Source organism: Falco peregrinus, chromosome 14, assembly GCF_023634155.1.
Source record: "Falco peregrinus isolate bFalPer1 chromosome 14, bFalPer1.pri, whole genome shotgun sequence".
Taxonomy (NCBI): domain Eukaryota; kingdom Metazoa; phylum Chordata; class Aves; order Falconiformes; family Falconidae; genus Falco; species Falco peregrinus.
The window spans coordinates 12,611,439-12,625,191 of NC_073734.1; the positions used below are offsets into that span (position 1 = coordinate 12,611,439).

The 13,753-nt window shown below is 41.5% G+C and overlaps 1 protein-coding gene and 1 long non-coding RNA gene across 3 annotated transcripts in view; one reads left to right on the forward strand and one right to left on the reverse strand.

The window, feature by feature from the left end:
* Positions 1–13,753, reverse strand: part of LOC129785638 (uncharacterized) — a 112,667-nt gene that overhangs the window by 37,308 nt on the left and 61,606 nt on the right. The gene's annotated exons all lie outside the window — the stretch shown is intronic.
* Positions 8,703–13,753, forward strand: part of BEAN1 (brain expressed associated with NEDD4 1) — a 62,736-nt gene continuing 57,685 nt past the window's right edge. The window contains exons 1-2 of one of the 2 annotated variants that reach the window (XM_055818645.1): positions 8,706–10,437; positions 11,472–11,546. In XM_055818645.1, the coding sequence (XP_055674620.1) occupies positions 10,275–10,437; positions 11,472–11,546 (238 nt within the window). In that variant the 5' untranslated portion in view covers positions 8,706–10,274. Of the gene's footprint in view, positions 10,438–11,471; positions 11,547–13,753 lie in introns of both variants that reach the window. The other variant, XM_055818647.1, reaches the window with a different exon arrangement.

Sequence of the window (13,753 nt, forward strand, 5' to 3'; positions counted from 1 at the left end):
AATGGTAAGACTTAACAGCTATTCAGTTTTGGTCTTGACTCTAGTACTAAAAAAAAAAAAAAAGTGTTATCTTCATTTTGGCCATAGATATTCCTTAGAAGTTTGACATGCAGTGAATTTATGATGTAGAAAATACCAAAGTCTACCACTGTACAAATCACTTCCGAACACAACAGGATTTGTACTTCCTTGTGCAGCAGCTAAACTCGATCTTTGTTCATTCACCACGCCGTGGCTGCTGCAGCTAAAATACAGCAGATGGCACTGAAATCAGTTAACTATTGACATCACTGTCGATTTCCCCTAAATAACAGCCACAGCATGTTACAAGCACAATTTCAAACAGGAGTTGAACCTGGAGGTTTACATTATCCATAGTGAGCGTGAATACATAGAAAAAAACAACAGATGATACGTAGATGAACACACTAGCTCAACTTTTGGAAACCTAATTTGGTAAAACGCAGTAGTTCCTGGTTAAGTCACTGTAAAAACACTTAAGAGTTCCTTGGGTGGTATCAACAATGCAAGCTCCATAACAAGCAAGACTCTACCTTCTCACTATATTCCAAAGCCTGAATAATTGTGTTGGTTTTCAGAAAAAAACCAAAACTCTCAGACTTATTTACAGTGTCTCACACAGTGTCTAGAAGCAGAGGGCAGCACAGGTTGAGTCCTTTTCTTCTGTAATGATGGGTTGAGCAAAGGTGCCTTACTCTCAGAAATAATAAAACAGGCTCTTGAATGTATTTTTGGCACAGGGACGAAATGCTGTGAGGTAGATTGGTAGTTTTAGATTAGCTTGGAAAGCAGCAGTTCATACTACAATTTTAGTTAGTTTTGTTCCCTCTGTATGCTCATGTTCTTAAACACAGGTAACCACCAGTGGGAAAAGACAATGGTGCTGACTGGGGAAGCTGACTGAAGGCATCACTCACAAGCCTGTACCGAGCTGTGCAGCTGCAGCCACCACCAGAACACACAGCCTAGGGAAATAGCAGGGGAGGCAACAGGGACAGAAAACAGAAGGGACGGAATTTCTGTCCATGTCCCTCACATCTTCGGTTTTGGACCATTTTTGGTTCTACCAAGACAACCACCGTTACGCTCCCAAGAACACAGGCCTTTTAGATATACAATAGCTGAAATAGTAGTAGTAGTGGTAGTGAAGAACCTAACACATAGGAGAGGAGCGGATTTGCGCTCATTACTTTTTCTCACAGCCAAGCTTCATCTGTTGGGAAAAGATCCAGTGAGGCGCAGGAGCCAAACTCATGCTACAAAACAGAAATGCATAAGTATATGCCATATTACTGGTGCCTTAGGCTCCCAGTCATGTCAACGCTGGATCACATCCTTGTTTCTGATGCCAGATGATCTGAAGGAAAAATACAGGTGTCTGGAACACCACCTTTTTTTTCCTAGTGCACTTCCTTCCATTGTTGTGTACCAGATCTGAAAAGCTAACTGTTGGATCATACAGAAGAAAAAGATCTACGTAGCAAAGAATTCCAGAAATGAAGTAATATTTTTAAAAAAATCATAACAACAAGGCTCAATTCTGATACTTCATTTACAGTATTTGACAGATGCTCATCTTGGGACACTTTGTTGACATGCGCTGCCTTGGGACTTGTTTTTTGTTAAACCTCTGAAACAAAGTAGGATCGGAGCTAATTGACACTATGGTCAGAATTTGCACACTGTGTTCAAGTATATACTTTAATAGCAGCTAGTTACTGATAAGAACTTTTAACAATCTGAATAAAGAAGCCCCAAAAACACTAACCCACTCCAAATAACAAAGTACAAAGCATGTATGCTTAGAATTTTTTTTTTAAAAAAGTCAATTTTCAAGCTAAGAACCAAAAAAGAAAAGAAAAAGAAAAAAGAAACAATAAAGCCTAGCTACCCTTCACTTTCTTTGGCCTCTGTTTGACAGTACATTTTCAGCTAAGCTTGCAGCAAATCTGGATTGGTAACAAAGCCATGCTCATCAATCCAGCTTGCAATATAAAGTAATGAGAGCAAGGGTGGCAGACACAGAACTCTGGGTGCATGTGTTCGTACCATTTCAATTTTTCTATTGGGCTCTTGATAGAATTCAATTGTCCTTTTAAGCACTAAGAAACTATGTGTCCTTCATAATTACAAGTCACTAACTCAAGCAGCACGTGGCTTCCGCCCCCTTCAATTCCTTTCTGTTTTCTCCACTGATACTTAAACCACAATTTCCCTCTTCAGACAGAAGCCAGCTGTACTGGCTTTCACTCACCTATACTCTAGAGTGGTCATTCACAACTGCTCCTTTATAATTTCATCCACAATTTTGAGAATATCTTGTTTTGTCAAAAGGATACACAAAGGCTGACTAGAAATTGATGCAGCCAGTCTTCTAAGTGTGGTCTCACTTACCAACCTTTCAAGTGCTGCAGCAGCCCAGTTCATCTGATTTCTTTTTGATATCTTCTTACTAGTTTGTGCCGTGCTATTGTTTGCTCTTTCCACTGCATTAAACACCATGCCCAAGCTGTCAGAGACAAAGTTTTATCCTAAACTCCATTATAATCTTTTTGTATTGTAAAACCCTCAGGGTTCATTCCTTTTTCTGTGCTTTGCTCTGTTCCTTTTATCCCCAAGCCTGCCTTACATTTCTCTGCAAATGAATTGCATAAGCCACCTAACTGCCCCGGTTTCCCAACTCTCCAAATCGTTTATCACAACGCTTCTCTTTCCTAGCAAGTTCACTTGCTAGGAAACCTCTGCTCTTGAGGTTTTAAATTAATTGCCAGTTCACTTATCCTGCTGCACATTTATTTCCACAGGTTAGAACTATTAAACAGGAGAATACATTATATCCTTACTTTATCCATTAATAGTTTATAAAAACATACGTCTGACTTCCTAAGTGATGCCAGTCTGTCAGGATAGAGGGAGAAACACAACCTGGAAGTTGCTGATATATTTCTTTTATTCAGTTTCATATAAAATCTGGCTGCATTTAAATCATTCTCTGTGCAAGGTTTTTTTCTGTCACTGGTTTCTGCTTCTCACAGCAATTCCTCTCAGGCAGGAGCCTCACCATTACATAAGACTGAGCATCACTTCCAGCACCTTATTTTACCCTTGCTTTTGCATGCACAATGCCAGTGAAACCAGGTCTGAGTTGCACAAGAATTTCATGAGCCTGGGGGTAGGTCCCCAAGCATTTTGATCTCTCATCTGCATCTCTTCCTTGCTGTTATGAAAAATGTTCAAGGTTCCAGTGAGGAACTTTGCGCCTTTGTGAATTTATAAATATTTCACCATCTTCCAGAGGTCCTGCAGATTCACAAACACTTCATAAATAAAATAGTAATAAAATGGAGCAATACTGGTTTGTGTATTCATCGGTAAAACACAAAAGACAATGAATGACTGGGGTTTTACTTCACCAAGGTACACTAAATATTTCTTGCTACCACACAACAGTTTTGGAAAGATAAAATCAATTTTGAGTCACATACAGATTTTCTTTTGCTGCCATACTGGCTTTTTCTCATTTGTACTTTTGTTTTAAGTTAACAAATGCATTGCTAGGTTCATATGCCTGCCTACACTAGTAATACTGCAGGGCGTGCCTTTTTTCCCCAAGAGCTCTCTATCAAAAGGCACTTTTAAAAAGATTACTGATAGTAAATGGCAAATACTTCACTTTAGTGTCCATCTGTAAAAAATGAGAAATAAATCATAAAACTCCTAACCTCCATGAGGGTTACACTGACCAACAATCTTTCAAATATTCAAGAAACCAGTTTGTAGTATAAAGCTTTCTTTTATTTTGCTTTTGTTTTCTCCTTCCCCGTGACACCTGACACACACAATCAGGGCTCTGCCTGTGCAGGACGTGGTCTCCATAGCAAGTAACCAGCTTTTACGTACAGCCCTCCCCGAGATCACAGACACCCTCACCTTAGGAACAGGTATCAGTGTTTTATGGGACTACAAGTGGGTCTGATCATCCAGAGGTAGGATTTTTAGCACTGAATGTGACACCTATGTCAAAGAGTGGACCTACAACATATAAAATGTTTTGTAGTATCTAACACGCAGAATTACTATTATTACTAGTGCTAGTGGTGTTACCTGATTTTAAATGCTGTGTATGACATAATTCAGAATTTCTTTTTATATATCTGTGTCTATTTATAGTTATGTAGCTCCAGGGACACACATATGTTATTACTTGTTAATAACCCATTGGCCATCTTTAATTCCAGAAGTACCATTAGAACTTAAGATAAATTCATACAAGGACTCATGGAAATAAACACTGAGACCGTGCATTCACCGTCAGATGCTTTAAGGTCCTTGAAAGGTCAACACAAAATAAATTGGATAATTAACTATATATTTAATTACTGAGTCAAAGACTGAGAGGGAAAAGAACACTGAGATCAAATTTTCTATTCTACATCCTTAAACATCAGTTGGCATCGGAAAGATTGAAACCACAGACAGACAGGGGAAATATTATTGGCTTTTCAGTAACAATCTTAGACTCAATTATTTCCTAGTGTGTACATAGGAATTAAAAAAAAAATGTACAGAAGGCAGCAACATCATCATTCACCATCTTAAAATGTACAGAAGGCAACTACATCATAATTCACCATCTTCCTCAAAAGTCTGCAAGCAGGTGAATAAATAAGAAACTAAATCTGGCCCCATTCCAAAGCCTAAGAGCATCTTTTGTTCCACAGAAAAAGACAGTTGGTAGCTTTAAAAATCAGAAAAATAGCCTCTGAGAATTTGCCCATGACATAAAATTCCTACAGAATACTTTCTTGACATAGCAACTATAGAAACAAAATGAAATGCCTCTTCATTCTAGATCTCATTTCTTTACATGGCATGTAAAACAACACGACTCCTGCCTTTGGGCCTTGATGCTGCTGTAAAATATTTTTTATTGCTATGTTTCCACTGTATTATTAATTTAAAATTACTTTTCCTCTTGACAGATTTTATGCCTAAAGAACTAAATCACTTGATTTAAACCTCCAAAAAATATTTTCAAAATAAATTTACCTGTCCTATAAATGCTAGCTGAAAAATGTTATACAGTAACTTTATATATTTAAAATGTGATCCTTTTCATCAAAATAACTTTTAGCATAGAGGCATTTCCTTTTGCTGGTAATTCTACAATACATCCAAACTCAAAAAATCATTAGGATCTTGCTGGGAATTCATGTGACTGATTGTATTCAAATCCATTGCTTGAAAATTGCTAACCTGAAAACTATCTTCACCCTAAGATTTCTTCGAAATGTGATTTAGTGAATATTAAATAAAAAAATGAATTTAAAAATCTAACCACCCATCCTACCCCTTCAGGAATTTCATTCACAACAGATCTGAAAACCATAACTGATTTCATTGCTCCCCATTGCCCCTGCATGAAAGCCAGCATTAAAATGGAAAAAAAAACCAGCCCAACAACAAACCCAATGAAAATGAGGAGTAAAATGTGGACAACTGGTACAAAAAATCCCAAAGCATTACACACAGACTGGCCTGAACAAAGGGAATGATACAGCAGTTGTGTTAATATCCCAAGCTACAATGCACATGTAATATCTCTGACTTTAAATTCAGATTTAAAATAAATAACTCAGATTTCAAATTGAGTAAAATCCATGCTCATGTGAGGCTAATCCTGCTCACTATACTCATGCAAGTAGCTCCACAGGCAGTGAAATGATTTCTAGCGTAAGGCAAACAGGAGTTACCTTGAACCTGAAATTAGCCATCTGGATTCCTGCCTGCCTTCTCTGAAGTGATTATTCCCCTCAGTTCAGCACTCGAGAGACCACATCTGGAGCATTATGGGCACCTTCGGGTTCCCCAGCACAAGAAAGATGCTGATACACTGGAGTGAGCCCAGCAGAGGGGACCGGAGTGCCTCTGTCCAGGGAAAGACTGAACCTACTCGATTTGGCAACATGGAGAGGGTTTGGGGGATCTCACTGCTGCCTTCAGCTACATATCAGGAAGACACAGAGAACAGGGAGACAGACTCTCTCTGGAGATACAATAATAAGGGGCAGTGGATACGCATTATAACACAGAAAATGCGGATTAGATGTAAGGAAAAAAAATTTCACTGTGAGGATAGTTACCATGGGAATATGGGCCAGAGAGATTTGAATGTCCCACTTCGGAGATATCCATGACTCAACTGGACAAGGCTCTGGACAACCTCCTCTGGATCTGCTTTTAGCCAGAAGATGAACAAGGTGATCTCCAGAAGCCCCTTCCAACCTACACTGTTCCACAGCTCTGTGAGATGAATGGGAATTGTATGATGGGAGTAAGGACAGCAAAAATAATTAGTGCACAAATTTATGCCTACAAATATCAAGTTTATTCTGCTGCTCCATTCTTCAATGGTAAATGATGTTTAAAAATATCTGAAAAACAATTCCAAAAAGTTTGAGGCTTTTCAAAAAAATTAAGTTGAGCATAAAAGTTAGAGATTAAAGACTCTCCATGCAAAAATTACTTTTTTTTTTTTTCATATTTTAAGTAAATTTCTGAGAAAGCAGAACAAACATCTGGGGTTTTTTCCTGAAAGAAAATAATTTGAAAAATTTTCCTTCAAAGGATTCTTTTTATTACATTTCAGAACACAAACAGCTACGAAAGTATGAGACGCTTCCTATGAAATTCCAGTCCCTCTTTTCCTGACCTCTTGTTTTCAGCAGCCAGCACAGATTTATACAGCCTGGTCCACTACACAGTGGAAACTCCCAGCAAGATACTACCTTAGCCCTGGGCCTGGTGTAATCATCTTGCCCAGAAATGGCAGAGCACTGGGAATGCCCAGCATTTCTGGCACTGCTGGTCTAGCACAGGTGCAGGGCTAGCTGAGCTGGCCCACGGCCTGGCCAAGTAACGTGAAGGCAAACGTATCTGCATACATTTGGTGATGAGACGCCTACAGCAGCTAGCACTGATGAAATCTCACTGCTACTAGATCAGTGCTATTACCACCACCGAGGCACTGAATTTTCTATACAGAAAAGACTTCCCTGTTCCCATAAACAGCGATTAATCAGTTTTGCTCATCCTGAGGCATTTTATGTAAGGGTAATTCTATAATCAAACCAACGTTAACACCTTTTCCATTAAAAAAAAAAAAAAAAGTGATGAACAGTATCCCCAAAATGTCTCATTACTAATCCATAAAAATTCCCAGTCAAAAAGAGATCTTGTTATAGCAACAACATTTATTTTGCCTTACAAAATTCGACTGTCACAAAAAGTCCATGTGGGTAGCACAGCATCAGTTCAGCACTGAGCTCCAAGAACCTCAAATGAAACCACAGGAGACAGTAAGCCGAGTTAAGGAGGTCTGTCACTTCAGCAGACTGCACTAACAGTAGAGTTTTATAATGAAGTCCCTAGACCGAAGAAAATGTAAAATCATCCAAGAATAAAATTACCTGTCTTCAGCAAAAGTTTCTCACTGATTTTCCTTTATCAGTAAACTGGGAAACACCCACTAAGGATGGCAACTTAGTACAGTTCCATCCATAAGGAATGCCCTTCTGAACTTTACCTAAATGTAGCTCCTGGTCAGTTACCCTCCCTATTTCTAAAGACTAGGAAAAAACTTCCCTAAGAAACTGACAGAATTCAGATTGCACACACAGGCCATAAACCACCAGAGACGGACACTACTTTGGTCCTCCTTGTTTTGTAATGTTATCAGAAAGACAATCTAACCCACCGTAAATAGCTATGAGCAGCAGAAATGCTGAATATTTTTTATCTTTGTTCCAGCTCTCCCAAATGCAGCCCATAAGTAAACTCCTTTGTAATAAATCCCTTATTTATGGAAATTTTTCTTTAATATAAATCTATTTTACCAAAACAGAAAAGTAGATGCAATTAAAAAAAACACAAACAGTGTAAACTACCCATAATATCACTCTGACACAACACATCACTGCTGAAGTACTGCACTAAGTCTGCAAATGAGTCTGGCCTAAGCCTACAACACATCCAGGTTTCATTCAGGTGCACAACTGAATGAGAAAAACAGGAATCCCTAAAAAGTGAAAAACTGCCACATCTCCATGCTCATCTGATGCAGATATAGAAATTAGTGAGGTGAGCAAAACCTACAACATTTAAGTAGATTCAAGATGAAGATGCTGAGTATCAGCAAGTACCAATAAAGTTATTGTTAACTGTGACAATGTTTCTGCAGGCTTTGATGGATCAGATGTTGTACATTGTGTTGTTTGACCCAGAAACAAATGTATGCTGTGTCAGAAGTAGTTGCAACTCCTACTAGAGATAAAGGACATGACTCTCACAGAAAGGGGTCTAAAGCCAGGGCAAGAGAGGGATTTTTTCTCAGAACTGTCAAACACTAAGCAATTCCCCTGCGTTCAAAGTCAGTTACTAAGGCCTCTATATTTTCCACAGTTTGTAATTTTATGTAAGTTTATGTAATTGTCTAAGCGTAGATTTTTCAGTCAAACATAAGACTCCAAGTCTGTCAGTATTAACTTAATATCAGTACTATGGCTAAATGTAAGGCACTGTTTGGGAACGATGTCATCAGCAAAATTTGCAGAAAGCACTAAAGGTTAGAAATTCCTGAAATGTAAAGTGAAGAAAACATTTTCATATCCTTAAGTCAAGTATTACATGCATACATGACTCATCACATGCAGACTGAGGCCAAGTAGGCACACATCCAAAAAACCAACACACAGAATATCAGCTCTTATGTGTACATAGCTTGACACCTTCACAGCATAACTAAACAACAAAGAGCCCTAAAATGAATCCATACAGTTTGCATTTATTGAAATAATAGAGAAGGAGTCTTTCAAGGAGTCAAATATTCTGAGGAGCTTAAGAAATTATCACAAGATAACTTTTGCAGCAGCATTTGGAGGGATTTTAGGGTAGAGATGTGTTACTTAAGAACAAAAGTACGATAGTTTCAGCAAAAGGTACAGGTATCCCTGAGCCATAATGAAACACACATGTAAGTTTCCAGTAAACCCTCATTTCCACCACCTTAGACTTGCTTAGTGCTTGCCTGGATTTAAAAAGAAAAGGGGAGGGGAAAGGTGATCGATGACAGCAGGAAATTCTTTACACAAAGACCAGAGCCCACAAGTTTTACATCCACCCCAAACTCCACTACAACTCTGAACACATCACTATGGAACCAAGGAGATATTGAACAGCCTAGATATCGACAGTGAAGTTGTTCCAATGTGAAAGAACTTGCTCTCTGGACTACAAAGCCACCCAGGGGCAGGGAGGTAAAGAAGGCTGCCTACATACTCATGGAGTATCCATTTCCACTGCCCTCACTGACAAGCAGTTCCAGTGGGACCACTCTGCAAGTGCCTGCAGGGCTTAACGCATTCACAGGAGACAGAAACTGCCAGTATATCTCCGTTCCTAAAAAACCCCAAACTGGTGTCAAGGCGTGCCAAAAAAGGCCTTGTTCCTTGCATTCTTTACCTAAGCAGGAAATGGCATGCTTTCCTTAGGAGGTAGACAAACCAATTATGAAAGCTCATGTTCTTTTAGTACCCACCACAACCCTATTTTCTCCGTCTCTCGCATTAGGGCTTTAACATTCACAATGAGAAACGTTTCCAAGATCCCTGGTAACAAGTCGATCTTACTACAGTAAAGTGGTTTTAGCTCCTACTCGGACTACATTCTTCTCCTGGCCCCGATCCAGCCACAGCAACTTATTTCCGCTGCACTGCTCGGATAATCCCGTCCATCCCCGCGGGTTTATTCCCAGGCAGTCCCCTCCCTTTCAGCCCCACGGGCTGGGCTGGACTCGGCTTTCAGGAGCCGTTAACCCCGTACAGCTCCTTACCCAAGCTGCAAATCCCCGCAGCATCCCTAACGCTTCCCTTCCCTGTCCGCGGGGCCGGTAGGAGGCCGGGGGAGGCGCGGAGCCGGGGTTACTGCAGGCCCCGGGAGCTGGGGAGCACCGCCCGGCCGGGTCAGCCCCCCCCATATGTGCAGCCCCGACCACCCCGCCGCCGCCCGGGCCGGCGTGTGGCCTGCGCCGGCCCCGCCGCCCCCCGCCGCGCCCCCCGCTCCGCTCAGGCCGGGCCGCCGCCCGCCCCCCGCCGGCTCCGTCCCTGCCCGCCGCGGCCGGAGGCAGGGCAGGGGAGGGGGAGCGCCGGCCGGCCCCCGCGGGGCGGAGGTCACCCGCCTGCCCCCGCCCTCCGCCCATGGGCGCCGGCTCCGTCCAGCCGCCGCCGCTCCGACCCCGCACGCAGGAGGAGGCGGCGGGGCGCGTCTCCCGGCGGCGGCTGCGCCCGCCTCGCCGCCCGCCAGCCTCCCGGGAGCCGCGGCGGAGGCGCATGGAGACGGCGGCGGCGGCGGCGTGCTGGGGTAAGGCGCGCCGGGCGGCCGGCGGGGCGGGGGGCGGCCTCCGCCGGGCAGGGCTCTGCCCCGGGGGGCGCGGCGGGGCGGGCGGGGCGCCGGGCCGGGCCGGGCGGCGGGGAGGGGAGGGGACGGGAGGGGAGGGCCTGGCTTCCGCGGAAACTTTCTGCCGCTCGGGAGCCCCCTCCCAGAAAAGCAGCAGCACCCGCCGGCGGGGCCCCGGGCGGCGCGCAGCCGGTTCTGAGCGGGGAAGCCGGGGGCAGCTCGGCGGCGGGGGCGCGGCCGGAGGGGCAGAAGCCGGCACCGTCCCTGTGCCCGTCCCCGTCGCACAGGGGCCAGCACCCTGCCCCTGGGTGGAACGACAGCGCAGGCAAAACCCCGCACAGATGCCGTGTTACATCCCACTGACTACCTGGAGCTCCTGCTTTATGTGCATCTGCAGGAGCAAACAAGCCCATCTTTTAAGAAATCTAAACATTTTGTTATTTAGGGTTTTGCGTTTTGTTGCCTGCAAGTCTAAATCTTTGAAGTGCAAGTTATAAATATTAAAGCTTAAATGCATAGGGGGAGTACGTGTATCAAATTTTAGAATAAATTTATTCCAACCCAGTTTGACACACGCGCCTAATGTATTCAGGATGCACTTACACAAAATAGCGAACAGTTAATTTTACAGTTAATTTTACAATGGTAGGTGCCTGCTTCAGAGACTGGTGAATGACTTAACAACAATAATTAGCATATTTATATAACACATTGTTGTTTGTACAGGGGGGGTTGAATTTAAGAGGCACTGAAATTATATAGAATATTATTTCCTGAACTGGAGTGATTCCTGGAAGTATGAAGCAGTGACTTGTTTGGTTTTTTTCAGCCCCATTCAAGCTACATCTGTGCGTATGTTCAGTCTGAAGCGTGTAGTCCAGCCCTAGAGAGAGTGGGTGCAGGTTAACACCACAAGATGTCTTCAACTGGCATCTGGTTGCAAAACAAAAACTAACTGCTATTAAGGGCTTTTTTTTTACCATTTTTTCCCTCCTTAGTTCTTTTCTTCCATCTTCCTCGCATCTCTGGAAGCTCCATCCATATTGGAATAGGCAGCAATTATTCCAATCTCTGTAAGTAGTCTTTTTTTTTTTTCCCCCTAACTGCATTAATGGCATGCCTTGCGGTCATGTACAGCTGTAGGAATAGTATATTTAAAGTCCTCTAGCAGATAAACATCAATCCATTAAAAAGCATATAGCTTCCTGACTAAGAAAACAACCGAGTTAACAGAAATGGACTTAACCTTGTGATCTTTATACAGACAAAACTCACAGAAATGAATGAGAGAACTGTCTGAAATAGAGGACGATGAAGTTTAGTGTCAGGTACAAGTACTTCATTATTTCCTTTTTTTAAAAAAAATAATTCAAATCCTCCTTTTCAGCATTTTCTCCCACAAAAACAAATTAACGGATAGCTGCTAAAACTGATTTACAAATTAAGCACATTGACAGCAGTCAAAATTTATATTGTTTTGGCACTCAACAGTGAAACAAATGTGGCTAAAAATTACTTCCAGTTATTGAAATAAAACAATTCCTGACATTTGACTTCCTTCCACTCTCCTTTTTATGACTGACTTTTGTAGTTATTACATGAAAGTTTTTTGAAAAGGAAATATTATAGGAGCCAATTCTGCCCACGTCACTGGTCCTATTTTGGCAGAAAACCACATGTATGCAGAGAAGCAGAGTAGCATGCCCAATCTCTTAGACAAAAGAATGCCTAATGATAAAAATACATGCACAACCATTAAAACAACCAAAATACCTCTCAGAACAAGTGCTGCAGCTCAAGAGCCATGCTGAAATGCTGTAATTAGATTAAGACTTAAGTAATAACTTTCAAGCCAAGATGCCCATCATGGTTGAGAAATCATATGATTACACCCAAAGTTTAAAGAAAGAACAGGCAAAAAGTTATTTTTCTTACTTTGGAACATACATAAAGGAACAACAAAGTCAGACAGCTAATATCATTCCCAGACTAGAAATATTATCAAGCTTAACGCTTGCTGCCACAACCTACCAACTTGGAGAAATTATTCATAGTGTCAGGACCAGCTTCTGTCAACACTAGATATTGGTAGGACCTCACCCTAAGATAACTTTGGTAACTAGGAGCTGAGTTTAGTTGGTAAATCTGAAGACAGTACAAAATGAAGTAAATGCCAAGTGTTCTCTTTCAGATTGCCTGGTAATCCCTTAAACTGCCAAAAAAACCATGTTAAAGTTGGGCTCAAGAGCAAGTGCAAAATTAGTAGCTACTGATTAAAGTCCTTCACCTTATCTGGCTACCTAATAGATGACCAGGCATCACCCAAGTTGTAGAAAATACATAATAACAATACAGAAATGACAAGAAATTGCAAATGCTTACATTAGTGTAGCTACATGTGGCAGTCTACTCATCTATTAGTGAACTGCTTGTAGACTTGGCAAAAAAATAATTGTGTGCTTATGTTATTACAGGTTAATATTGAAAAAATACTGTTTAGATTATTTTTCCACAGAACTGTTGGTTTTACATTATGCATTTCATAGTACTTCATTACGTATTAGGCAGTATATGTTTAGTTTAGGGATTCATATCAGAATAACATAATTTCTTACCCATTCTTTGATTCCATGTTCCTTGACCCTTAAACTCAGATTTTTCCCTGCTATTGCCCCTCCCAGAGAGACCACTTCTTCATGGCAAGACAACTTTGTATTGCATTAACTTTAGATTAGTAGAGTTTTGTAATAGAACTATTTCAGCAAACAGTTCAGTGTAGTCTTGAGTATTGCCCTGATTTCAAAATGGGTACCTATGTCTCTTCAAAATTAAGTGTTCTTTAGACACTATTTTTGTTTTACTTTGGCCTTAACTGGGTACAGTTCAGCCAGGCCAAACATTCTGGCCTTCTACACAAGGGCTATCATGTTTAATTACTAATGCCTAGACTATGAATCGTTCCACTGACAATAACAGATAATATTAACACAATGCCATGTGGGCATTAACTAGGAAAAAAAAAAAAAGAAGAAAAACCCCAAACAAACAAAACTGTGCCTTGTATTATGCTTTTATAGTGAACAACTGAAGAGACTGGTGTTATCCCAGGTTGTTACTATATACTACAGGAAGGAGACTACGTAGTGGACTGTTCAGCTATAAGAATTCACATATATCAGGTCCTAGACCTGTTTACTCTCCCAACACTGAATTTCCTGAGCAAGAGCAAAGGCCCGGGAGCAGGACTGCAGCCCTTATAAGTTGGCTGTGCCTCAAGAAC